Below are 27,544 nucleotides of genomic sequence, written 5' to 3' on the forward strand. Positions count from 1 at the left end.
TCAAGTTAGGATTTGAATCCTCACAAATGTTTGGTTAATAGCAATGAGCCACTGCTTTTTATTTTTTTATTTTTTTATTTTTTTTAAGCAAGCTCTACACCCAATACAGGGCTTGAACTCAGGACCCTGAGATCAAGAGTCGCATGCTCCACTGAGGGGTGCCTGGGTGGTAGGTTAAGTGTCAGACTCTTGGTTTCAGCTCAGGTCATGATCTCACGGTTCGTGAGTGCAAGCACCACATCAGGCTCTGCGCTGACAGCATGGAGCCTGCTTGGGGTTCTCTCTCTGTTCTCTTTCTGCCCCTACTTGACCCGTGTGCTCTTGCTCTCTCTCTCTCAAATATATAAACAAAAAAATTTTTTTTTAATGATTAAATAAAAGAGTCACATTCTCCACCGACTGAGCCAGCCAGGTACCCCCAAGCCACTGCTTTTTAAATCAGCAGGTTCTGGACAAGAGCACGGGTTGAAGCTACAGCAGAGAGGAACAGTGGAAACCCTCTGCTTCCCTGACTGTCAGATTGTCAGGGAGTTGCAACAATTAACACTTGATTTTCTGTATGTGCTTTGTCTTCTTTGAGGATTTAGGGGGATCAGTTTCTTCATCTGAGACAAATTTCTCCGTTATCTAATAAACCTCTAAATCACCTAATTCTACTGCATACATAATATATGTTAGCATTAAGAGATACTAATATCAGACAAAATGTGACAACATAGGTAAACAGAGTAGTGGGGAGAGGGATAAGAGAACTGAGTTCTAATCCCAAGAATCCCATTGATAGATTTGGAAAAAATCATTTTAAACTCATTCTACCTCAGTTTCCTTACCTCTGAAGTGGTGGAGTTGGAGGTAAAATCAAAGGGCTTTTGCAACTCACAGATTCTATGATTCTGTGAACCATCTGAAATCAACTCTGTGTCCGTGATGACTTTGGCCATTTTGACTATTAAGGCCTTTTCTTAATTGTGTTTAAAATAAAAATTCAGGGACACTGGGGTGGCTCAGTTGGTTGAGCATCCGACTTCAGCTCAGGTCATGATCTCACGGTTCATGGGTTTGAGCCCTGCATCAGGTTCTGTGCTGACAGCTCAGAGCCTGGAGCCTGCTTTGAATTCTGTGTCTCCCTCTCTCTCTGACCCTCCCCTATTTGCACACGTGCACGTGAGCACACACTCTCTCTCTCTCTCTCTCTCTCTCTCTCTCTCTCTCTTTCTCTCTCAAAAATAAACATTGAAAAAAAATTTTTTGAATAAAATAAAATAAAAGTTCAGTAAGGGGCACCTGGGTGGCTCAGTTGGTTAAACATCTGACTCTTGATTTCAGCTCAGGTCATGATCTCATGGTTCCTGAGATGGAACCCACACTGGGCTCCACACTGGCAGTGCGGAGCCTGCTTGGGATTGTTTCTCTCTCCCCCTCTCTGCTCCTCCCCTGCTTGTGCGTTCTCTGTCTCTTAAATAAATAAACATTTAAAAATAATAATAAAAAATAGAAGTAAAAATTCAGTGAATAATTCTAGATTCTCTTACGGACTTTTAACTGGCACTTTATGTGACACCATGTTATCTTTCTGTGTCTTTTTCTCCATGAATTCAAGCAGCCATATTGCTTTTTTTTTTTTTTTTAAATGTTTTATTCATTTTTGACAGAGCATATTTGGGGGAGGGCCAGAGAGAGAGGGAAACAGAGGATCTGAAGTGGGCTCTGTGCTGACAGCAGCAAGCCCAATGTGGGGATTGAACTCATGAGCCGTGAGACCATGACCTGAGCTGAAGTTGTATGCTCAACCAACTGAGCCACCCAGGCACCCCCGCCATATTGCTTCTTACCTGAACTTAACTGTCATGATCTCAGGAGTCATGGCCTTACTTAATCCAAGTATTTCCTGATCATTTTTATTTTCTCTGCTAACCTGCACATAACATAGACATTAGCCACATATATATTTCAGATAGTGTTCTTCAGATGTTAAAAGTAACTTATGTGGGGAAAAAAAGTTTATATGTGTGGTATCTGTTGATAATCCTTTTTAAATTGTTACTTGTCCTAGAGAAGAGCTAGATTTTTATGCCGTGTATGTAGAACTTTATCCATCAAGTGGTTAATGCATTATTCTGGTTTTAGCCAAAAACCAGAAACCTGGTTTCTGCAACCTTCCTGATGTGTTTGAATGTATAAACAAACTATATTTGAAATGTTACTCTTTTTAGGTTGCATTGTTTTACATCGCATTAAGACATGGGACCTGGTAGGATTTCTTTCCCCTTTTGGCTGCTATCTGAAGGGAATATAGTTTTTTCCCCTCTCTCCACCTTTTTTGTAAAAGTTAAATAAAATATCAAAATAAATCTTCTAAAAGCCTGGTGAAAGTGTTATGGGAATCAATAGAAGCCCCGATACTGCATCAATAAGCATTTCAGGTATAATCAATTACATAAAGCGTTCTCTGTGCCCCTTGAGAATCTGGCTCAACAGACTGTTCAAGAATAGAACAATATGTTGCCTGTGGAGGGGCAGAGTCCTTGAGCATCTTTCTGGATTCCGCTTCTAAAAGTACTATTACCCCCACCTCCAGTAACATCTGTGAGGGGAAAGGGAGACTTTATGAAATAAATCAGTGCTTCCTTTTATTTTCCCAGAGGCAAAAATACTTAACTTTCATGAGAAAAGAAAGCAAGCCTCATTCTCGTCCCTCTGGATTTGGTCATTGCTGGCTCCCAGGAGGCTGTGGAACCACTCATTAAGAGCAGAGGACACTCAGAGCTGGTTTAGAAAGTACTTGTCGGCTCTGGGAAACTTAGAACTTAGGCAAAAAAAGAAGGAGGAAGGAAGGAAGGCAGAAAGAAAGACAGGAATATTTTTCTCATTAGGATTTTTGCTTCCCAGATGCAATCATTCTCAATAATTTCATGAACCCAAGCACTAATGTCCAGTCACTATAGCCACTGTTTAGGACTGGGGGCGGGGTAGTGGTGATGACAATGGAAAGAGCCCTGTCTGGATTTATAAACCCTGCCATTTATTCACTGAACAGCCTCAGGCAGATCTCTTCTCTCTGTTTCATCCGTAAATATTTATAGAGAGCGTTATACAATCATGTGAGTGCATTGGGCATATTTATTACAAACTATAAAGCTCCATACACATTTATAGGTTTATCATGTTAATTCTTCCAATCCTGTGTTCTATCTCATTGCAGACAAAATAAAGATTTTCCCCCATAGGAAAGAAGCCAAGAAAAATCTTTGTCCTGACCCACAGAGATGATATAAATTTAGTATCCTATCCTAAGGCCTTATAGATTAGCCACAGGTATGCTGCTGATAGCACTGTATCCAACTCACAAGCGTTTGCATTACTTCCTGAGTCCCAAGTCAAAATAACCTGGAAAGTTAGCATTATATCCACTTGATATCAACCTTAATACTCCAAACCATTGCAGTCTTGTGCAAGTAAGAAGAACAATCTCTTTCTCTCTCCCTCTCTCTTACTGACTCTTGGGTGGAACACTGTGTATTTTCCAATCAGTCAAGAGTAACTCATTTGGTGCCCACTGTGTGCCAGACTGTGTTGCTAAGATACCGTAAAAAAATAGTGATAAAACGTAGTGCCCAGCACTGCAGTTCTTGGGAAAGAAAAACCGAGTTGTGTGTATATACAAGCAAGAGACCTAAGGGTTAATCAGAAAAGAAATAATTTTTGCATAAAGTGATCTTTCTTCCCGTTTTTTTATTGTAAGCTCAGAAAGAATTGTAGCAATACAGGTTGAGCAATTTTCTTTTTTATGAATCCTGTGCTCAATTTATGAAAGTCATTTTGCAACCCATTTACATGCAGTAAACTTTGCTTTAAGGTTCTGTCATTTACCTTGATCATGATTATTTATAGTCCCTTTAGAAAAGGCCCTTTACTGGTTTAGGTCTCAAGCACAGCACTGCCACAAGGCAGTTTTCTACTGAGCCTTTTAAGTCATGGTCGTAAGCTAAGGCATAGCCAGTCTTATAGCCAACTATGAGGCACAGGGGTGTTGTGTAATGGGGAAGAGAAGTAGTTGGAATTAAGAGTCTTGGTCAAAATCAACTCTATACTCTCACCATGTAATCCTGGTTATTTTTGCTCCTTTACAGTCAGTTTGCTCACTTGTAGAAAGGGAAGGATGCTTAACTGAAGTACTCTAGTGCAAGATACAGGGTAAATTATAAAGAGGAAATTGTTCCATGAACTAATTGTCTAATTGCAGTAGGAACTACTATAAATCACTGAAAAAGGAATGGTATGTCTAATCTAAAATCTTTCTTGATCACATACTATATTCTCTCTACTGTAATACACACATGAATGCAAACTGAGAGCAGAAGCCCTTACCTTACACATAGTGGGCATTCAATTATGTATTTATTGTATTGATGGATAAATACAGTTGCTAGCTGAAAGTCACTGTGCTAAGCATGGTACAGAATACAAGGTATTTAATGTATCTTCCTAGGCCTGCAGGAGCTTCTAGTTTAGTTAAGATGACTAGCCATAAATGCACAAAAAGCCAATATGAGTTATGTTGTGGTTCTAGACAGGAGAAGTTATGATGTAAAGAGTGTGTCTGAGTCCCTTACCAGACCTATATGGTAGGAACCCTTCCTCTTCCTAACAATGGGAGAGCCTGTCTTCTTCCAGCCTCACTTTCCCCCATGCACTCCTGGTATGAATTACAGCTCCAGCAGAACTTAGATGCTCACTCAGAAGGGTTTAGCTGAAATGTATACAATGAAGTGGCTTAATGGAGATATATGCAGAATTCTGGGAAGCAAAAAGAGATGGCAAGGGACAAGCTAGAAAGACAAGCAACAGTAGGAAGCATTCCCTACCCTAGAGGTGAAGGGCCAGGTGAAGGTCAGGCAGGGAGTGCGGTGGTGGCCAGAGCTAGGCACAGAAAGAACCCCTGTCAACACACAAGTCCAGGTGGAGTCATGCAAGTCTCATTCCTTGGACAACTGTCATGTCAAAGTCCGCAGACATTAGCAAAGGTTTGTATGCATTTGCTCCAGAATCTTTACATGGGCGGGGCTTCTCTTGTGGGCCTGAGGAAGGAATGCCATCAGTCCAGAAGGCTGGCTTTCTGAAACCGGGACCTGTCACTCTCTACGTTTGCAAGTAGCTCAGTGAAATGAGTGTGAAATGGCTAGATGTCTTCCTTGACTCCAAGGCACTTACCACGCACAGCCTTCACAAGGCACGGAGCAGGAGAAAACAGACTACACCCTCAACAATAAGAGGCGAGTCATCCGCCTAGTGCTGCAGTGGGCCGCCGTGCACGGGGACGTGCTACAAGAGGATGATGTGGCCGTGGCTTTCCTCGAGGTACGTGGGGTCATCCCTTCCCAGAGTACGTCTTTGTCTTACGATCCAGGACTCTCCATAAGCATGGTAGCTTCCCTGGAGAGACTGTGATTGCAAATTCTCTTCTCTGTTAACATGTTCATCAGAAGGGTACTCTGAGAGGGATAGAGAACAACTTCAGCCATTATCTGGCCACTCATTCAATAACAGCTAGCATTTTAATGTATTTTCATTTGGTCTCTTTTTCTTTGTGTATTTTCTATGGTTATAATCACATAGTACCCATCATTTTGTAGGCTGCTTTTTCCACTTTATATAAGGAATTTTTCTATGTCAATGCAGTCTTTCTAATAAAAATTTCGAATGACCTTTAAGTAGCCCTGCCACAGATATACTTCTTTTCCTCATATTGTTGAATATTTACATCATTTACAGTTTTCACATTCCTCAAATAATAGTACAGTGAACCTTTTTCAGCAAGTAGATCTGTCCTTGGTTACATTCCTAGAAATAGGATTACTAGATCAAATGGTACCTATTTTTGAGTGGAGTGAAACAGATCATTTTATTGAGGACTTTCTAGGACCATGAATTGGTTTCCAAAGGGACACGATTTATTTTGTAAGCACTGCTTTGAGCTGAACTTCCCTTTTCCTTCCCATGGTCCCAGCCCCACATTGCAACATTGACCCTGGCACTGAGTCCTTGATGACTCACTCTGTCCTCCAAAACTTAGATGAGGATCTTCTATGCAGGCAAAAGGCAATGTGGCTTCTATTTCAAACTTTATCAGTCTGTATGTTCAAGAATGAATTATCCAAAAGGAATGTACCCCTTCTCTCCTGTGTAATCATGTAATTTGGCAGGCAGATTGGTGGGGAAGGGAGGAAGAGGAACTATGAGTGTCCCCAAAAGCTGTGGAAAGAAGTATTTTGAAAATATAAAGGAAAAATAGTAGCCTGGCTCATACATTGACTCCTGGCTTCTACAGGTTGAACAAAGGACTGTTTTGCAGATGGACCACAGTGGTGGTTAAGAAGGCATTGCCACAGTTGTCATCTTCTGCTCCTCAACAAAGCAGGGCCCAGCTGCTGCTGCCGGGCCATCAGGATAGTTCCCAGGACGTCCATAAAGAGTCCTGAGTTGGTACAAACTCAGCATAACTTCAGTACGGTACTGAAGACTATGCCGGCATTTTACTACCAAAAATCGACCACCATCAGTGGGCAATATTAAACAACAAATGCTAAAATAATATTTAAAATAAATGTTAAAATTTCCCTGAAAAAATAGAGGTGAAAAAGTGCTCTTAAAGCATAGATTATAAAGTGACCCATTCTGAAACATTGCGTTACGTTGCCTTTCCAATAAATACCACATGAACAATTCATTTGCAATTAAAAAAAAAATTTGAGTTCTTTTATTGTGGTAAAATATATCAAACATAAAATTTGTCGTTTTAACCATTCTCAAGGACACAGTTCAGTGGCATTATTTAATTCACAATGTTATGCAACCCTCACCACTACCTATTTCTAAATCCTTTTCTCACTTGCAATTTTGAAGTTAGACATTTTGTAATGTTTTCTTTTTCTTTTTTGTCTCCAGTCTATGAAACCATAGTCTGGAGATGGCTAGCAAAGCAGATAACATAAGGACACATCTTTATTGATCTTTACAGAATTGTGCACCTTTGCAATTCTTATTAAAAGCCTGTGACTTTTGCCAATTACAGGAGTTTTATGTGTCTGTATCAGATGATGCCCGGATGATTGCTGCCCTCAAGGAGCAACTGCCTGAGTTAGAGAAGATTGTCAAACAAATGTAAGGAAGGGGTTGGCTTTGGGTGTGTGTTCATGAAGTAAGTGCCTGCCTCTCAGGCCAAACATCTTACAAAAAGCCCTTTGCCCCAAAAAGGTGAAAGCCAGTTTTCGGCAGGCACACAGTGTTCTGGTTTGAGTGGATGGGGCCTCGGGCATAGGTGTGATGAGGCCAGATAAAGAGGGGGGAAGTTCTGCTCAGCTGTCTTCTGTTGCTGGACATCTGCCAAGAGAAAGCCTGGGACAAGGCAAAGATCCTCCTATGGGGCATCTAACTCAGTAAACTTGGGTCCTTTTTGTTCGAGGCAGTGAATCCAGTAATAGTCAGTGGCATTTAAAGAAAGTATAGGAGGAATTACTTTATGGGAAATTCACTTTCTGCTGCCAGAGCTGTTGCCGGTGAATGTTTGTGTCCTCTTAGTGAAAACATGGAAGGTTTCACACACTGTACTTTGAGCCATACAGTAAATACTGGAAAGAGCGTCTGCTGCTAGAAAGACCTGAAAGCTAGAAAATGGTTTTCAACGTCAGTTCTGCCAGGGATCTGCCTGTGATGAGAGCTGATCTCTTTGTGTCTCCTCTGTGCTTGGTCTCCTGGTATTAAAATAAAGAGGTTTGGGGTGGCTGGGTGGCTCAGTTGGTTAAGCGTCTGACTTCAGCTCAGGTCATGATCTCATGGTTCGTGGGTTCGAGCCCATGTCGGGCTCTGTGCTGACAGCTCAGAGCCTGGAGCCTGCTTTGGATTCTGTGTCTCCCTCTCTCTCTCTGCCCTTCCCCTGCTCCTGCTCTCTCTCTCACTCTCTTTCTCTCTCTCAAAAATAAACATTAAAAAAAATTAAGAGGCTCATATTGCTCCCGAAGGATTGCTGCCATTTCATTTTTGTGATGTAAGATTAAAGTTATACACAAATGAAGTAATTCAAAATAACGGTACCAATGCTATTAAATAATGTGCTTTCTCTCTTTCTCGTAGTTCAGAAGATGCAAAGGCTCCACAAAAGAAGGTAAGTGACAATGGATTAGGATTCTCTAATTGTGCCCTGTTGCATAACAATTCTCCAGAAATATTATAGCGCAATATAGAAAAGTGATGTGTTTGTAAAAAGAAAATATGTTTTCCTCATTTCTTGACTCTGGCTGTTTCTTGGGTGTGTTTCCTCAGGGTTGCAAATATACATTGGTCATTAAAAGCTGTTATTACTCTTACAGCACAAAGTTCTTTTGCAACAGTTCAACACAGGCGATGAGAGAGCCCAGAAGCGCCAGCCTGTCCGCGGCTCTGATGAAGGTGAGACGTGTCTTCCAACTCATGGTTGTACAGATTACTCAAAGTCAGAATAAAATCTCCCCCCGGGAACCCTCAGCCCCACAGAATAGCTTTTCTTGGACTATGTCTTGGCACTCCAAATAGTTTACTTGAAGGTGCCCTTTTGCATTCCGATTATTTATCTTCTTGAACTCTGGGCCTTGAGTGGAAGTGCTGGTCCACACTTCCCTGATTCAGCCTCTCCCTCACTACCACCTTTTCCTGAAGGAAGGAAAGATTATGTCAGGAACTAGTTGTCAAGGTTGCCCCTCTGGGAAGAGCTGTCAGGAAAGCAGCTGGCACTTTGCAATGTCACACAGAGGAGAAGGGCCAGGGTCATCTGCAGAACAGGACTCCTGCCCAGGGGGAAGCACTCTGATCCTGAGCACGGCCTTGTTGGCAGCCGTCAGGGAGGTGCAGATGCTGACAATTACCGTTTGGTCACTTAAAGATTTGTCTAGAGAATCACAACCAAAATAAAATTAATAATAATGATAACATTTTCATTTGAAGCCACAAATTGTAATTTAGCAGTGCCTCTAAACCCAAGACTTACAGTAGCTGCAGTTGCTTCCAAGATTTGTGTTCAGAGGTGAGCATGTAGGTGTCGTATATGGGTTTGCTGAGCTCGGTACCCCACGTGCTGTGGCCCAGCCCCAGAGTACACAAAGCAGTGAACAAGTGAGCAGGAATGTCAGCGTGTTCACGTCCTAGGCAGAAGCACTCCTGTTTGCAGAGGTGTTCGTGTTGACTTCGCACCACCACACCAGGCAGCAGTGACCCAGCAATACGCCTACAGCACAGCACTTCCTGTGTTATGAAAAAGAAACCCTCACAGACAAGGGCACACCCAGAAAACAGGCCTACACATACTTCATTTTTTCCCATCACTTCTATATGGATTTTTCACAAAAATCTGCTATCGTTTTTTTTTTTTTAATGTTTATTTACTTTGGCGAGAAAGAGTGCACGCAGGATAGGGGCAGAGAGACATGGAGACACAGAATCTGAAGCAGGCTCCAGGCTCTGAGCTGTCAGCACAGAGCCCGACGTGGGGCTCGAACTCACAGACCGTGAGATCATGACCTGAACCGAAGTCGGACACTTAACCGACTGAGCCGCCCAGGCACCCCTGCTATCGTTTTTTGAGTTGGAGATGGAAGCCACGTGTGTACCTATTCTCAGACCAATGCTGAGGTCAAGAGTTTGGGAAGCGGGCAGGCATAGGCATAGGTGACTGCAAATAGATACAATAGTAAGAGTGACAAGACGATGCCAATTTGGGAGGATATCTAAACATTTCCCGTTGCTGATGGTTTTCTTCAGAATTCCCAAGACCAATTTGCCATATTGTTACTGCCTTCCCAATAGTTCTGTTTAAAGTCTATTGCATGGACCACACCTACACAACCATTCGGGTGCCGGTGGCCGCCTCGGTGAAGGAAGTCATCAGCGCAGTTGCTGACAAACTAGGCTCTGGAGAAGGCCTGATCATCGTCAAGATGAGCTCTGGAGGAGGTAACAGCCTTAATTAGCACTTTGGGCTTCTGCAAAATGGAATATCCAGTCCAATGAGAAACCCTGCCAGGAGTTAGCGTTGGCCCATCCAAGCGGATCCAGAGGGACAAATTGGTGCTTGTGTGTGCTCCCACAAATAACAAAATAATACGGTTAGAAGTGGGCTGGATAAGTGTCTAATATGCCCCATTTTGTAGGTACCCACTATAAAGCAGAAAAAGGTGAAGTGATCTGAGGCCAGCTGGAGCTGAGGACTCTGGTGTGGATGCCAGCCTGGAGTTCTTTCTGTGTAAACCCTAAACAAAAAAGCGTAAGGCCTTCGAGCTCTGAGAAACGTGGACCCAAAGAGGGCCTCTGGTGTGAAGCTACAGGCCATAGGTTTCCAGAAGTCTGAAGTTGGAGGTGGTCATGGTCTAGTTGTTCCCATCTGTTGATGGTTCCCCTCTTTACCCTGTAGAGAGGGCAGGAGCTCAACTCATCGGATAAAATAAGCATATTTTCCCCATGGGATTACATGATTACCTTATGCGTTGTTGAAATGTCATATATTCATGCACCATATATATCCACTGGCCATTGACTATGACTGGGACCGGAGGGATGTGCTGTGGCGGGTGGGAGGTAGCTAGTAACGAGTTACAATCCATACTGGCAAGAGTTTTGGAACCGTCAGCACACGTTGCAGTGAGTCCAGAGGAAGGAGCAGTAAGCCCATCTGGTCTGGCAATGATTTCATAGCCACTGGGGATCCTCCAGGATCGGGTAAGCCATTTTTGCCATGTCTGAAGGCAAATGATTCTACTGCTGCAGGATTTTTAGATGCATCATGGGTTCCCTAGATATCCTCTTCCATTTCTGCCCCAGTCACACGGGACCCAGGATGTCCCTTTTCGCCCATCCCGCTGGCACACTTCCCAAGCTATCCTGGGTCCTTCCTCACCTTCCTTCAGTTTTTTACCCAAATGTCAGTGTCTAACCGAGGCCCCCTCCTTACTTTCTTTGGTTCTCTTTCTAAAATTGTATCCTCTCCTGCATATAGAGACTTCCTTGCTTCCTTCCCTATTGTTTTTTTTCTCCTCGTGGCCGCTCGCTCTCTGATATGTTTGTCTTTCTCACTGTGCGCATCCCTCACTGCAATGCAGGCTCTTTTTGGACTGGGATTTTCTTTTGTTTGCTCCCTTCTGTATCCTCAATACCAGGAGCAGTGTCCAGCAAATAGTAAATGCTAAATAAATATCTGTTGAATGAATTAATTTTTACAATATTGGAGGCTTAATCCAGGTAACGCAATTGCCCTCCAAATGAGGGACTAAGTGAAAAAATAATAGTGAATTTTACATCTAAAATCTATTTGAGATCTCAGAAACCCCCTAAGTTTTCTACAAGTGATCTTTCCATCTCCAAAGTGCTGGGCATTATTACCATCTGGAAACATAATTTGTTATATAAATAGCAAATGTGGTTTTTATATATAATTACAGTTGCAACGCAGAACTGGGGGAATTGACCCTCGGGTATTTCCATTCCTGTTTTGTGGTCATTTCTGATGGCATTCTGAGTGTCATGTGCCTGCATGAATGCTGTATCTTTTTTATTCAGTGGGTCCCTTCAGGACTGTATTTTATGCAGTCGCTCTGCGTGTTCCGGTAATTCACCGAGCCGGCAATTTGTTGGTGTGATTAGGGCAGTGCAGCAAATCTCAGATGCATTTAATAGGCAATCTCATGCTTTTTATGTTCACAGAAAAGGTGGTGCTCAAACCTAATGATGTTTCAGTATTTACGACGCTCACCATTAATGGACGCCTATTTGCTTGCCCGCGAGAGCAATTCGATTCACTGGTAGGTGTGGATGGCCTCCTCAGAGTAGTGTCTGCAATCAGAAAAACTTGTCTGGAGCTTAATTTTGCAGTTACATTGAACCTAGTTGCCAAAAACTCTTGAATGTTACTCGGCTTTTTCTTTTTCTGTGCTCTATTAGGTAAGCCTCAGGTGTTCATTTGATACACTCTGAGCTTTAGATTTTCTTTCGTGAAAATTAGCCAAGTAGCACCATGACTGGGGCCTAATTCAGCTTTTAGAACTGTTTGTAGTAAATCACCTCCTTAAATCCCTCCAATTTAAATATTAATGTTAAAAATCTGAATACTTAGACCAGGATAGAAAAAAAATTTTTTAAGACCAGATATTGCAATGTATCATACTCCTTAGGGAGATGTAGAAAAGGTATTATGGCAAAGCCACTCTCCAGTCTAAGAAAAATTCTGTTTCCTGGAAGTGGTCTAACTTGTGTAGGAAATACCAGAGGCCAGCCCTTTCTTCCCTAAGTTTCTAAAATATTTGTTCCAAGCCCACACAGAGCTGTCTGCAAATTAAAAGGATTAATGGGCTCATGTTAGCAACGGAGTAACCTACTCTCTTTTATGCAGGTAGGGTTTATGGTAGGGTTCGTTTCTATTTACCCTATAAAAATTAGACATGTTGGTGCATAGCTCTCAACGTATCTTGGAAAACCTATGGGGCCAGTTCAGAGGATAGAGAACTAGTTTTTTTTCCATCTTTGGACACACAGGGCTGCTTTTACTAAGAAAAGTACAACACAGGAGCAAGAGGTAACCAGCCTCACATTTCAGAGAATTTAACCACATGAATGTTGCATAAATACATTCAAATGTCATCAAAACAGACATTCGAAGGAAATCAAGATTCCTCTCCTCTCAGGAACATTTTAGAGCTTGTTTTGGCCTCATGGTAATTCTGTGTTCTAGTCTGGGGGGAGCCATTTTGTGCACTGCAATGCAACTGTTGTATCTTAAATCCGCCTGGAGGGGAACTTGGCAGACATGGCATTCGTTCTCTGACTGTCCCGCATCTGCCCATGAGCACCCTTGCTGGCCTCAACCACTGGTACTGGAAGATCTGTCTACACACAGCCCTCTTCATTTAGAATTTTAGTCATCTACATTCATTGCTTTCTAAAAGGTATTTCCCAACACTGAGGGATTAGGGGGGGAGACTGTCATAAATGAGTCGTGCTGCCCTCTCCTGGAAATGAACACCATCATAAGCCAGGTCGGCTGTAGCCCTATTTACAGGTGCTGCGTGATGTGTTGGCCACACAGCGTTCAGCCTGTCTTGCCAACTGGTTCTTGGCCATACTATCCAAAGACATGGTGTCTGGATGGACAGTATGGACTTTTTCCAGCTCCCTGTAGGGCGAGATACTGACTTTTTAAGCCTCTGTTTATCCGCACATCATCCTGCAACCTTATGAATTCTTAGTCCTTGCTAGTCTTCCATTTTAAGGCCTGAGTAATTGAAAGGCATTTACTTGGCAACAAGTACTGGGGAAATGAACTTGTTAGCTTCCTCCATGTCTGTGCTCTGCCATCCACTGGGGCACAGTTTTATGTCATCATACTAAGAAATGGTTGAACCTTACCTGCCTCACAACACCAGAGACATGGGGCCTTGTCAGGTTTCTAAAGATTTCTCTGAGGACAGTCTTTCTAGGAAGAACGTATGCAAGATGACTCTGCAGTACAGAATGTTGGCCAAACTCTTTGATCTATCAACACATACTTAGGAAGTGTCTGCTTTGTACTTGGTGCTACGCTGGCTTCTGTGTGACACTAGAACTAGACCAGTCAGCCCAGAGACTCCATTCTTATGACAATTATGGTCATGTTAGGGAGATGAGACTAACACAAACAGCCTGGAGCAGAACAAATCATAGGGCTAAATTGTGTTGTCTAGAAATAGCAGATTGCCATCAATTTATCCTAGTTGGTTAAAGGCTTGGAACCTGCAGCTTTACTCTCTTGACACTTTATTTGAGCATAAATGTGAGTACAGACAAATTATAATAAAATCCCATTATACTGTAATCTGGTTCTACTCTTACCAATTCACTAGTTCCTTAGACTTTTATTTAGGGCCTATTATATCATTCCAGGCATCATGGATGGTTCTGCCTCTGGGATGGTCTTGAAGACGAATCCTTCATGGTTTTTGTGCCTCAAGGAGCTCAGAGTATAGTGAGGGACTCCAGAGTGTAAGGAGAATCCAATGTGACAAATGCCATTGCAGAGCCAGGCACAGAGGGAGAAAGAGGGATGCTGGGGTGGCAGCTTACTTTAGCCATCTCTTTGTCACTGACAATCAGCATATCCTTTTTATATCTTAGGTTCTTCAACTGGATATTGGGGGATGGGGGGCGGGTAACAATGCTGTTCTCCCAGGGGGAGAGTATATGGGAGTTCTGTGCCTCAGGATAGGCAGTATTCAGACCTGCCTGTGCAGTGTAGACCCCACAGAATCTCTGCTGTGCTTCATCTGGTAGGAAACTTCCATAGGACCATCTATGAGGAAGTGGAGCAAGGAAGTGATCTGTTGGGCCCCCAGGATCAGCATGTAAATTCCCCACTTCACTTAGAAGAGCCACTTTGGCCACTTAGACTGCCTCTTCTGTGTTTCATGGAGGGAAGGGATCAGCCTGCCCTTTGTCAAGGAGGGAGAAGGCTTGGTAAGCCCTGCCCACTCGAAAAAAAGAAATTCTGTTACTCTCTCAAAGGGGATGCAGCAGTGATAGTCCAGCATCCATGACTTAAAGAATTTGATCTTTTTTTAAAATTTTTTAACGTTTTATTTATTTTTGAGACAGGGAGAGACAGAGCATGAACAGGGGAGGGTCAGAGAGAGGGAGACACAGAATGTGAAACAGGCTCCAGGCTCTGAGCTGTCAGCACAGAGCCCGACGCGGGGCTCGAACTCACGGACTGCGAGATCATGACCTGAGCCGAAGTCGGCTGCTTAACCGACTGAGCCACCCAGGCGCCCCTGATCTATTTTTTTTAATATTGGCATCGTCCCTACAGTTGTTGGGTTGGTTTCTCCCCTCTATGAGAAGCCATGAGGCCCCAGGGAAAAGAGTCGGAGGGCTGGGCAGGCTGCAGAGGGAGAGAGCAGGAGGGCAGTTCCACAGAACTGCTGTTCATAGCAGCAGCTGCAAGAGGAAAGGGAAAACTTTGAGAGCCTGTCTGAGCCTGACAAGGAGTCCTCAGACCCAGTATTTAAAAGTGTCCCCAACTTTCCACCTGAGACCTGGCCTGCTTAAAACCGTTCTCCTTACTTGCTTCCACATGCTACTTACCCATAGATTCAGGTCAGTTCCCTAAGTTTCAAAACTTGGGAGTAAATGTTTTTCTTCCTTGCCGTCCATGCCCTGCATAGCGTGAATCCGGAACAACAGTGCTTAGCTCTTACATCCAGGTATTGTACAGATCCTGCTTCCCCGGACATTTGTATTGCTGCAGTACATGCGGGGACACAGTAATTTGGAAGGGGCTGCGAATGGGGACCTTCTCTGTGCCAGGCGCTGTGCTTACGGGATACACTCAAATTATTCCCGTTCAATCCCCTTAAAAAGCCTGTGTACCCGGTACTGTGACACTGAGTTCCCAGTGCCAGAAACAGACATTCAGGAGATAAGGGAATTTGTGGAGTTAGAGTGAGGTTTGCATTTAGAGTCTGTTGCTCTCTGAAGCCAGTCTATGCAAAACCCCAGCCCCTTGTCTGGTACTCACAGACTTTGTAAAGCTGTTCGGTTCCCCTAGGCTCTTTGTTTCCGATAAACACGTCTTGTGACAGCTTCCCAACCTTCCTGCCTCCCTTGCTATCCTTCAACAGACCAACTTGAGTGCTGTGGGGAAACCTTGCTGTTCTAACCCACCCAGGTTTGCCTGTTAAATCTTTTACAGCCCGGCTTCTTGGTCTCCAAGAACCTCTTCAGCCGCAAAATTCATTCGAAATGCCCACTAACTCTCAAAAAGCCCATTCATGTTCTCCCACGTGTCTGTCTGTATCTGGGTGTCAGGTGTGTGTTGATTCTGTCTGTCCTTTATACCCACAAATGAATGGCAGCAGCTGTTTATTGAGTGCAGAGCGGTACTCTCTGGTCAGGGCTCACTCCTCCCTTAGACTAATATTGCAGGGACCACTTGCATCCTGAATGTGTCATTTCTTCAGTGTCCAGAATGCAGTGAGCACTTGAGGAATACAGTGGTTATGCATGATGATGATAATGAGGATGATAGAATTTGCACAATATTCGGGTTTCTAAACTAAATATTGAATATCCCAATATGGCTAGCGTGATATTAGGGAAATTCTCTTTTTTTTTTTAATTTAAATTTTAGTTAACATACAGTACAGTATTGGTTTCAGGAAAACCCAGCGGTTCATCACTTACATACAACACCCAGTGCTCATCACAAGTGCCCTCCTTAATACCCATCACCCATCTAGCCCTTCCCCCACCCACTTCCCTCCCTCAGCTCTCAGTTTGTTCTCTATTATTGAGTCTCTTGTGGTTTATGGAAAATTCCCCTTCCATTCATGTGCCTTTGTAACTTTGGACATACATTACAGAGCCATAAATATTCACATATTATACATAAGTTTCCAATGTATGCAAATCATTTGTTTTACTGAGGAGAAACCCTCTAGGTCATTTATCAAAAAATACAAGGTGAGATGAGTCAGTGGGATTGAAAGTTTTGAATGAGGGCGTTCCAGAAAGTAGCAGCGTTTGGTTTTCTGATGCCCTAGCCCAAAACACCTTGACCATGTGGGTATCGTTTCTGGCTCAGCATGTCTCAGAGTGGAGATGTAACCTCAGTGCACAGAGCCCTCTGTCACCTAGTAAGCCCAGGCAGTGTGTTGTAAGAGCTGGATGGACAGCACCGTCACCACAGTCTCTGGCTCCTGCCGCAGTAGGGAGTGCTGTGGCTAAATGTCCACAACTGCCATGCCAGCACCTGCTCCAGAACAGCTTCAGTGGAACACAGAAGGAAAACCTCCCCAAGAAATTCTTATATCTTCACCAGACAAGAGGCGTTGTTTCCAGGGATCTCCCAGGCCCCAGCACAGGTCACTCCTTCCCAAATCTTAATTGCCACGGTCCACGTTTTTCAGTCCCTGGAATTGATGACAGTGAGATGGCACTGCAGCTAGTGGGCATTAAGAGCAGAGGCATCTTTCTCCCCTGGGCAAAATCAAAGTTTCAAGACCCTCCTGAAAACATCTCCAGAATCCTTTCCCCTTGGGACCTCCATAAAGCATTCAGCATTAAAAGTATTTATCTGGGGCCCCCGGGTGGCTCAGTCTGTTAAGCGTCTGACTTTGGCTCAGGTCATGATCTTACGATTCATGAGTTTGAGCCCCTCATCCGGTGAGGTCGAGCCCCTTCCGGGCTCTGCACTCTCTCTCTCCCCTCTCTCTGCCCCTCACTTGCTCTGTCACTCTCTCTCTCTCAAAAATAAATAAATCAATCCAATTTAAAAAATGTTTAAAGTACTTCTCTGCTCTGAGATTCTGATGTATTTTTGCATTATTATTCATAGACTCCCTTGCCAGAGCAGGAAGGCCCAACTGTTGGAACAATGGGAACTTTTGAACTGATGAGCTCCAAAGATTTAGCATACCAGATGACAATTTATGATTGGGAACTCTTCAACTGTGTGCATGAGGTAAGGTGCTCGATTGAGAGCATTAGTAGGCACCATTGCAATCCTGGATGAAGTCTGCTGGCATTACTCCAATGCCAATGTCGGTTATGTGCTGCAATGTGGAAACCACATGATCCTTTTTGTAAATACTGAGTTGATTAATAAAGCCTATTGTAAAGTCTTTGAGTATTAAAGAAAAATCTTAATGGTTTACAGCAAGCTACGTCTTCCTGAGTATATTAAGCCAACAGCACCTCGTGTATAGTTATATATTTAACAAGCCTCCCTGAAGCCCTCTAGCTCTGTAGTACGAGTTGAATCCCGGCCAGTGATTGTATTCACATGTGCTGACCCATGTCAATTTGTCTTGACAAATAGAGAAGCCTCATTGGTGTTTTGATTGAAAAACAAAGAAATGAAATTGTTTTCCTTTCTTTTCTAGCTGGAGCTAATCTATCACACATTTGGAAGGCATAATTTTAAAAAGACCACAGCAAACTTGGATTTGTTCCTGAGGAGATTTAATGAAATTCAGTTTTGGGTTGTCACTGAGATTTGCCTTTGTTCTCAGCCCAGCAAGCGTGTTCAGCTCTTAAAAAAATTTATTAAGATAGCAGCCCAGTAAGTATCATTAGCTTAAGAAGAGAAAAACATTTGAGCTGCATTTTCATTTTGTTCCCTTAGGCTGCACCTTAAAAAAAAAAAAGCAAGATATAGGATCTTCTTATGCACAAGGAACAATCACAGGAGCTTCAGAATAACTGAACTCTTGTAAAAGATTCATTTCATATGGCTTTTGGAATACTGGACATCAATACATAATAAATTACCATCTTATAGCACTGCTGCTGAAGTCAAAATTGTGACCTCTTTTTGCTCTGAACTACCGTGGCTTTGTGCCTCCTCCAGTTTATTGAGTCCTTCAGCAAACAAAGTTCTAGAAAAGTTGTATTTAGAAGGCCGTTCAAGTCAATGTCCAACATGACACCATCTCGCCAGTAGAGGGCAGTAGAAACATGCATGTACATCAGCACGGCCCAACTTAGCCAGAATAAAATCAGTAAAATGCATAAAGCTGAGCTAACCTAGTACATGAAAATCATCTCCATCAACATCAGAAAAAGCAAGCAACTTATAAATATTCTATTTAATAGCACTTCATGGGAAACAATTTATTTACTGCAGGGGCCAGTTAGATTTCTCCCTGACATGAATTTAATCTTCTCCTGCTATTTAGATATGCCTGACAACCTCCTGTTTACTTCCATGTTTTTGGTATCACCACAGTGCTAAAAATAAAATGCTAAATGTGGCCCATGGCTGGGAGACTTCTTTCTAAATTCAGGGAGCTCTAGCACAGGAAGGTGGGGAGCACAAGTGACCCCAGCTAGCAATTTTCTTGAGCCAAATAGTTTAGATCCCATACAGAGTCTGATTTCCAGAGGTAAACAAAGAAGTAAATGCTGCTTGACATTTTATACACGCCAGTTTGCCAAATGCTCCGAATTATTTTGCCAAAAATTTGAGGGTTCAACAGCCTATCCAAACCCTCAGATTCAAATGCTGTTATCTCTTAATTTGGAAAAGCTGCCTTTTTGAAGAAAGATTTGGTAAAATGTTACTTATGAATTTCTGGCTCACAGGATAGCCATTTTTTCTAGGAGACTGAACAGCCTTGTTGCAAGGGACAGGTGCCTTTGCATATTTGGAAGGAGAGGATCGCCGAAACTCTGAACATATGTGCTTTCCTGTGGTAAAGAGCACATCCGGTCTTCACCTTTGCCTGGCAGTGCTGGCTGGAGCAGGGGGAAGAGAACAGCAATCTGCACACCTATGTGGGAGATCAGACAACCTTTGGGCTTTCCCAGTCCCAGTTATTTATGGTGGAAACATAAGAGAGCCTTTCAAAAACTCAGGAATTTTTTTTAATGTTTTTGTGTTTTTTACCTTTCTTCCTTCTGATTATGGAAATGAGTAGGTGGCTTTGGCCCTTGGTATAAATTGCTTTATATTATTTAACCTTTACTAAGCTGTGCTGCCCTACAGTGGAACTGTTTACACAGCCTTGCTGGAAAAGATTATGAACTCTCATAAACCAAGATCTACAAGAATGTGATCTAAATCTGGGGGGCAGTAGCATGCTTTACGTGGTATTTTTAGAGAACTTCGACAAATTCTATTTAAGCTCTTCGACTTGCCCAGAACTTTATGAAGTTGGGGGTCCAAGTGTTATCATCCCCTTTTACAGATGAGGAGACTGAGGCATGGGGATATTTCGTGACTTCCCTAAGGCGATAAAGTCAGTTGGTAACACTGACCAGAGCAGTGATCAGAAAGGCAGGTCTGTGTGCCTGCGTGTCCTTTCAAGATCACATGGAAAGGACAAAGGCAAACACATATTCGTGATGTTATACCCCTTCCACCCCAGGGGGTCTCTGAAACTCCTTTCAGCCCCTGACCTGAGAGCCACTGCCCCAACACAGCAAAGTCCTTGCTTACCTTTTCACCAGTGAGATAAGACACATGATAGCTTCTCTGAAATCTGTTTTCCTCTTTCCACAGAGATCACTTAAGAATCACTCATTGCTTCTTCTGTAAGGATAACACAGGCAGCAAAAGCAATGATTTAATTAGCCTTTTGCAAGAATGTTCATCCGAACAGGATTTAATTATGATGCAGTCGACTTAGTCGACCATATTGATTTGGGTAAAGGATTTGCACTTGTTGAAAAATTAATTCTTTCCCTTTTCAAGGAGCTGGTATGAGGAAGTTAGGGATTCCTTTTTTTTTTTTCTTTAAGTTAAATCAAGTACCTAGGCTAAATATTGCCATTCTAATAAGAATCCTTGATATTGTTCCACAGTATTCTTATTCCCAAATATATACTCATAAAGGCTAATAGTTGCATAAGTACAGATTCAAATTGATCAGCCTCACTGACATCAGTTAAATGCAAAGAAAATAAGGTTATTTTTAGGTCAATTGTTTAGGTTATTTCTCAGCTTCATAGGGATTGTAAATTGATATTTCTCAACAAATTAGAAGCATTCACATGGCAGGTAGAAGTTACGGCGGCTGTAGCAATATGACCTCCTAGTTCCTCTCTCAGGCTGCCAGAGGAGGCATCCAACTTCAGGCTAAAAGTCTGAATGTCTTTGAGGACGTTTTGCCTACTTCTCTTCTTATCCCATGAGATGTTTCCTTCCATGTCCAATGAGGCTTTTAGGAAGCTTTGGGATCGTAGTAACGATCCCCAGGGTAGGGGTCTTTCAATTCCTTCTCAGAACCTGAACCTAGATGGCCAGAACCATTACAGTGGGAAGTCAAATAGCCGAACATGGTCATCCAAGTGGAACTTCTACGGTGCACTAAATCTATCATTGCCTGGTCTCATAAAGAGTCCTGACGAATATTAATGACTATCAGAAAATAGAACTCTAAGTTTTTTAAATCTCACTCAAAAGTGGCATTTTACTCAAACACGTGCCTCTTGTGTTTCAGCTGTAAGGAGTACAAAAATCTGAATTCCTTTTTTGCCATCGTCATGGGGCTAAGTAATGTTGCTGTAAGCCGCTTGGCACTCACGTGGGAGGTAAGCTTCAGCTGAGATCCAGCTGTGACTTTTGCCTTAAGAATAAAAACACAGGCTCACCAGTGAGCTTTTTGAATAGAAATATCACTCACACTGGTATAACAATGGAAAAGGTGGGACACTTTGAGGGAAGTGACCTGTCTTCCTTTTTCCAGTTGCCTGAGAGTGTGAATTTAAAAAGGTATTGTCCTTTTGTGTAGGGGGGCGATGAGGGGGCCTTAGCTTCTTGGTCTCTACAATGTAAATAATAATACATCTGGTTCCTACGTACAACATGAATCAACATCGTTGCTTGGATGATTTCAAAGGTTTTTTTGTTCATAGATTCTGTTCTCTGGAATGTCTGCTTATTGCTTTTGCAATAAGCCTTATCTATAATTAAGAGAGGACAGAAGATCCATTTTTAACCAAGTAGTCATTTTGCTGCAGGGAAAATTAGCCAGAAGGCCAACTGTTTGGCCCAGTTGAGTACTAAGTATCTCTTAACCGCCTGGCCGTCGGCTCTGTGTATGGAAGAACAACAGTTGGCTGATATTCAAGTTGGAGCAAAAGTTATGCAGGTGTATAGCAAATATGATTAATGGTTTGTTGACAGTTGGTTAATTTGTGGTACACATCTCCAATTTTCATCAGCTAAGTACTCAAAATGTGCCTGACCCCTACATGTGGTATATAGTTAAAGAAATACTAATCTCTAATAGAACATACACACAAAAATAGACTCTTACTAAAAATAAAAAAGTATGTGTAAGTGGGACGCAAAAAGAGGTCAAGGAGTAGGTAACGAGACTTAATTTGCAAGGGTGCTTTTAAAAGGCACCAAAGGCAGCTGTTTGCATCTCTAAATATTTTCCTTAAAACATTTCCTTCCCCACTTCCCTCTTGAAACTGTTTTCTTTCTCCGTCTCTCCTAAATGTTTCCATTGTTTATAGGACAGGTCCTCACAAGTTCTTCTGTCTTGGGTTTCTCTTAAAATTCCAGGCAGATGCAGCACACAGCAGCTCATCCCCTGAATATAGGAATGAGGGAATTGGTGAGGCCTGCGTGCCACGCAGCTGTATCATCTTCCAGCTGGTAAAGGACGGAGTTAGGGCTGCCACTGAATTGAAGCAATGAAGCCGTTATGCAGGCTCCCCTGTCGTGCAGCCCAAGGCTCCTGGAATCTGTGGAAACCTAGGGTTCCCTCTCAGACAGTATGCTTTCCCCAGCCTGTTTCCAGCGACTGATGCCCACGCGGGGTCTAGATGGTTTGGCTGGGAAAAATCAAGGAAGGTATAAAGCCTTACAGGGGTCCCGGAAGGCAGGTGTGAGTATCACATAACAGCAGCCAGACGTCAAGGCCATAGCACGGTGGAAACACGACCAGAGCCTCCTTTCTTGTCTAAAGAGAAAAATAGGAGGCTATTTGGGTTGAGCAGGACGGTGCAGTCAGCAAAAGGAGAAAGTTAACGGGGAATATGAAGAAATCCATCAGTCTGTGAGCTTTTGGCCTGTTGCTGAAAGAGAAAACCCCTCCTCATTCGTAAGATTTTATTTTATAAGGTGAAATATAATTATATCATTCTGTAGGAAGACCTTTCATTCGTAAGCATCCTTGATTGGGGTTGATCTACCCAAATCCATGCGCTTCCCATACGGGCCCCAGCAAAGAGCATGATGCCTCCCTCTCACAGGGGCAGTGCGAGAGACGGCGCCTGACCGCCCTCCCCTCCCCTACCCGGAACTACAGAGCACACGTGAAACCGTCAGTGAACAAAACGGGAGGAGTTAAACCTCATGGCAGAGGGAATGGTCCCACTTGGAGGGGAAAGACCACTCTGAGATCAAGCAAATGGGAGTTAAATCCTGGAGCGCTTTCTGGGCTTTGGCAGCATTGACACCGTGGGCCAGATGACTCTTCATTGCGGGCTGTCCCGTGTGATGTCGGATGCTTAGCAGCATCCCTGGCTTCAGCCTGCTACCTACCAGTAGCACCTGTCACCCCACCCCACCCCAGGTGTGACAACAGAAAATGTGTGCAGACATCACTAAATGGCCCCCAGTGGATGTGGGGGGAGGGGTGCAAACCTGAGCCCAGTTGAGAATCGTTGCTCTGGAGGCACAGGGTGTGCATAGATAATAGTATTAAGACCCACAAAAATATGTGTTGCCCTATGCCCTTTGACCCAAACACCAGTTAAGAAAGAGAGGTAGAAAGACCAATCTAACCAAAAATGTAATTCACTTCAAATTTTTAAAGTAGTCTGTGTTCGTAGAAAGTTATCAGCTAACGTGGTGATTTGGATACTACACATGGAATGAGATTCTTGCATCCTTTGATCCTCTCCCAGCTCTCCTCCCTTTGGACATTCCCTCAGAGCAAGGATATCCGGTTTCCCAGAGACCTAACTTGAAAAGAGGTACTAGGAAAATGAGCTTGGAGGACATGTGGGAGACTAGTAAGATTTTTGCACAGATGTTTAAATGGGAAGATGACAAACTAATTCAGCTATGAGAGAGAAAGAAGAGAGAGGAGCTCTCCTGTGATTGCAGAAGCCGAACTGGTGAATCCGTTGTTGCTGGTAGACTTCCCGTGGGAAGCACAGCTGAACTCCGGATCTCTAGGGCTGAGGACGGTGCTTCCACAGACTCGGGAGAGGATGCACGCCACGCTGCTCTGCCTTGGCGTGGCCCTGTCAGAAGAGAGAAGTTAGGGTTACTAAGATCTCAGGACCCAAGCAAAGTGAGAGCCAGTAAATTCAAAGGTGACTCAATAATGGCCTCCTTGTGTCAATCGATATATGGGTACAGCCCACGGTGCTACCTCAGGTACTAAATTGGTAGAATCATCAGTTTTTGTATAACAGCAGGGCAGAGAAATCAGGGGGGAGAAATGCTTGTGTGGAAAAGCACAAGTATGTAAGAGAAGCCCTAGAAAGGGATAGGTGATGTGAATTACAGAGGCTCTGGCCATCAGTAGCTGTGCCACGTTGGGCATGTCATTTAAACTGTGAGACCTCATGTGTCTGGGTGGCTCAGTCGGCTAAGCATCCAATTTTGGCTCAGGGCATGACCTCACAGTTCATGGGTTCAAGCCCTGAGTCGGGTTCTTGCTAATAGCTCAGAGCCTGGAGCCTGCTGTGGATTCTATGTCTCCCTCTCTCTCTGCCCCTCCCCTGCTCACACTCTGTCTCTCTCTCTCTCTCAAAAGTAAATAAACATTAAAAAAAATAGCAATAAAAAAAACTGTGAGACTTAATTTCTTCCCTATAGTAAGCAAAGGTTTAATCTGTTCAAATAAATATTTATTAAGCAGTAACTATGTACCTGACACTTGTTTAGGCACTGAAGAGATAACAATCAACAAAACTGATAAGTTTCTGTCCTCATGGAGTTTACATTGTAAGGGAGGAGGAGGATTGAAATAGGTGGTTTCTAAAACTTTTAATCCTAATATTCTTTGGTCTAAATTCCTAACTGTGGGAATCGGAGAATTTAAGGTGTGGGAGGAGGTGATTCCAAACCACTTATGGTCTGAGAGTGCAGTCCTCCTAATGAATAATTAGAAAACATTATAAAAACAGTAAGACCAAAGCATCCATAGTTACTTTTGTTTCAATGAGGTTAAGAGTTTTAAAAGGTAAGTTCTCTATATTCCAGAATATGCTCAAATGACAAGACAGATAACAGTCTGGTCTGCTTTAGAGATGTTTGATTAAGAGCCAAAGAAATACATTTCCCCTAGAAATGGTAACACGTGATACAGATCTAGATATTGAATCCGACACATGAGTGTGGTATTTTCGTTTCATTAACAGAAACTGCCAAGCAAGTTCAAGAAGTTCTATGCGGAGTTTGAAAGTTTAATGGTAAGTGACAGTGGCTCCTTTATTCTGTTCACTGTCTGCATTAATCCAGTTTCTGATTAGCTGAATTGAAGTTCTCATTTCAGAAATTTTACCTGTCCTTGTATGACTTTAAGAAGTTTATGATCCCGTTTTAGTGCTGCTAAAACAAGCATGTCTGACTAATGAATGGCACCCTCAGGAACCAACTTAAAGAGGACTTATGTCCCACATAAGGTCAATTTGTGTAACTAAGAAAAGCAGTGTAATAGGATCCTTTCCGCCTAGCATAGGTTGGCTATGGGTTGGAAGCTGCATTTTCCTTGGCTTGCCAAAATTATTGTTCCCCATTGGCTGGGAGGTGTTAACACCAGAAAAGGAGCAAGTAGGTCTTGGTAGGAGTGATGGAATGGTCTCAGAGAGGGCACATGGGGGCTGGCTGTGCAAGGCAGAGAGGAGGGGAGTCAGAACTCCCAGGGAGGAGGGGGTGCTTTGGGAGAGGGGGATCTCATGGGTGGGGTTTGTTTTACACATTTTGTATTTGCTCTCAAAGGGCGTCTCTCCCCCTCAGTCCCTGCAGGCAAATCTCCCTCTCAAGCAAAAAACGAAACAAAAAGCAAGTTATTTTCATGTCAGCAGGGAAATTGTCTTAAAACAAAACTCAGGGCTGCCTGAGTGGCTCAGTTGGTTGAGCATCTGATTCTTTATTTCAGCTCAGGTCATGATCCCAGGATCATGGGATCGAGCCCAGCATCAGGCTCTGTGCTGAGCATGGAGTCTGCTTTGGGATTCTCTCTCTCTCCCTCTCTGCCCCTCCCCACTGGCTCATGCTCTCTCTTTTTCTCTCTCTCTAAAATTAAAATGTTTTAAAATAATAAATAAATAAAGCAAAAATCAATTTAAGTCTACCTTTCTTTTTTTTTTTTTAATAATAACAACCAATCTTTATTGAACTCTGTGTGTTCCAGGATTGAGCAAAGTAATTTGTAACCATTAATTTATTTAATCACCAAACAATCCTATGAGGTAGCTCTCATTATTATCAGCTCCATTTTTACACGTGAGAAATTGAAGAACAGAGATTAAGAATCTTTTTTTGTGCTATGAACCAGCAAGTGTTTTTTTTTTTTCCAGGTTATTAATTCTTTCTTTTTGTTTTATTTTTTATTTTTTTTTAATTTACACCCAAATTAGTTAGCATATAGTGAAACAATGATTTCAGGAGTAGATTCCTTAATGCGCCTTACCCATTTAGCCCATCCCTCCTCCCACAGTCCCTCCAGTAACCCTCTGTTTGTTCTCCATATTTAAGAGTCTCTTCTGTTTTGTCCCCTTCCCTGTTTTTATATTATTTTGTTTCCTTTCCCTTATGTTCACCTGTTTTGTCTCTTAAAGTCCTCATATGAGTGAAGTCATATGATTTTTGTCTTTCTCTAATTTCACTTAGCATAACACCCTCCAGTTCCATCCACGTAGTTGCAAATGGCAAGATTTCATTCTTTTTGATTGCCGAGTAATACTCCATTGTATATATAGACCACATCTTTTTTTTTTTACAAGTAGTTTTTATTTTTTTTCTGTTCATTTCATAGTTTTTTTATTATGAAATTTATTGTCAAATTGGTTTCCATACAACACCCAGTGAGACCACATCTTCTTTATCCATTCATCCGTCGATGGACATTTGGGCTCTTTCCATCCTTTGGCTATCGTTGATAATGCTGCTATAAACATGCGGGTGCATGTGTCCCTTCGAAACAGCACACCTGTATCCCTTGGATAAATGCCTAGTAGTGCAACTGCTGGGTCATAGGGTAGTTCTATTTTTACTTTTTTGAGGAACTTCCATACTGTTTTCCAGAGTGGCTGCACCAGCTTGCGTTCCCAAGTCTACCTTTCTTTTATAGCTACACTTGGTTGAAAACTATCTGATTGTGGGATAACAAACCTAGGTGTGTTAGGAGGCAGAGGGGGTGGTATGTGTGTCATTAGTCATTAACCAGCATCTCTTTGTTTCTCTAAAGGATCCTTCTAGAAACCACAGGGCCTACAGGCTGACAGTAGCTAAGCTGGAGCCTCCTCTCATCCCCTTCATGCCTTTGCTCATTAAAGGTAATTCTGAGGGAACCCACAGGTCAAGCCAGTGATGAGTGTGTGGGGAAGAAAACGAATAAGAGCCTCAACAGACTGATCTCTTTGGGAAGAACAGTCCTGTCCCTTGCACCTTCTTCATCACCTCCTCTCCCCCTTGACTTTTCTGAAAGTGTTAGGAAGATTACGGGAGCAGCAGGGATCCATGATTTGCAAGACTTGCTAGGGAAACAGTTAGTTTGGAAATTTTACTAATCTCAGGTAAAGTGCTTTCAAAAGTTAAACACCTAACATAAAAGGAACTATTATCAGCTTTCTTCAACTGCAGTGTTATGCAAATCCTCCAGCATAATCTAATGGTGCTATTGTGGTTTCTTAGTATGACATATTTCTGTTAGTGATTAGAATGTGACTTTTATTTCTTTGCAGATATGACATTTACTCATGAGGGGAACAAGACGTTCATTGACAATCTAGTAAACTTTGAAAAAATGGTACGTACAGTATTGTAACCTTAACCACAATGTTTCTTTAAAATAAAATTTGC

General features: G+C 42.7%; 1 protein-coding gene across 11 annotated transcripts in view; it reads left to right on the top strand.

The window, feature by feature from the left end:
• The window catches only part of RAPGEF4 (Rap guanine nucleotide exchange factor 4), a 290,032-nt gene that overhangs the window by 247,960 nt on the left and 14,528 nt on the right, over window positions 1-27,544 (top strand). For all 11 annotated transcript variants that reach the window (XM_086718909.1, XM_086718910.1, XM_086718911.1 and 8 more), the window contains 12 exons: window positions 5,208-5,358; window positions 7,073-7,161; window positions 8,131-8,161; window positions 8,367-8,445; window positions 9,835-9,981; window positions 11,725-11,822; window positions 17,384-17,509; window positions 17,931-18,109; window positions 20,991-21,081; window positions 24,880-24,930; window positions 26,931-27,018; window positions 27,427-27,491. In XM_086718909.1, coding sequence (XP_086575035.1) covers window positions 5,208-5,358; window positions 7,073-7,161; window positions 8,131-8,161; window positions 8,367-8,445; window positions 9,835-9,981; window positions 11,725-11,822; window positions 17,384-17,509; window positions 17,931-18,109; window positions 20,991-21,081; window positions 24,880-24,930; window positions 26,931-27,018; window positions 27,427-27,491 — 1,195 coding nt within the window. The remainder of the gene's footprint in view (window positions 1-5,207; window positions 5,359-7,072; window positions 7,162-8,130; window positions 8,162-8,366; window positions 8,446-9,834; window positions 9,982-11,724; window positions 11,823-17,383; window positions 17,510-17,930; window positions 18,110-20,990; window positions 21,082-24,879; window positions 24,931-26,930; window positions 27,019-27,426; window positions 27,492-27,544) is intronic.

This window comes from Puma concolor, chromosome C1, assembly GCF_028749965.1.
Source record: "Puma concolor isolate L17-30 chromosome C1, mPumCon1.1.hap2, whole genome shotgun sequence".
Lineage (NCBI taxonomy): Eukaryota > Metazoa > Chordata > Mammalia > Carnivora > Felidae > Puma > Puma concolor.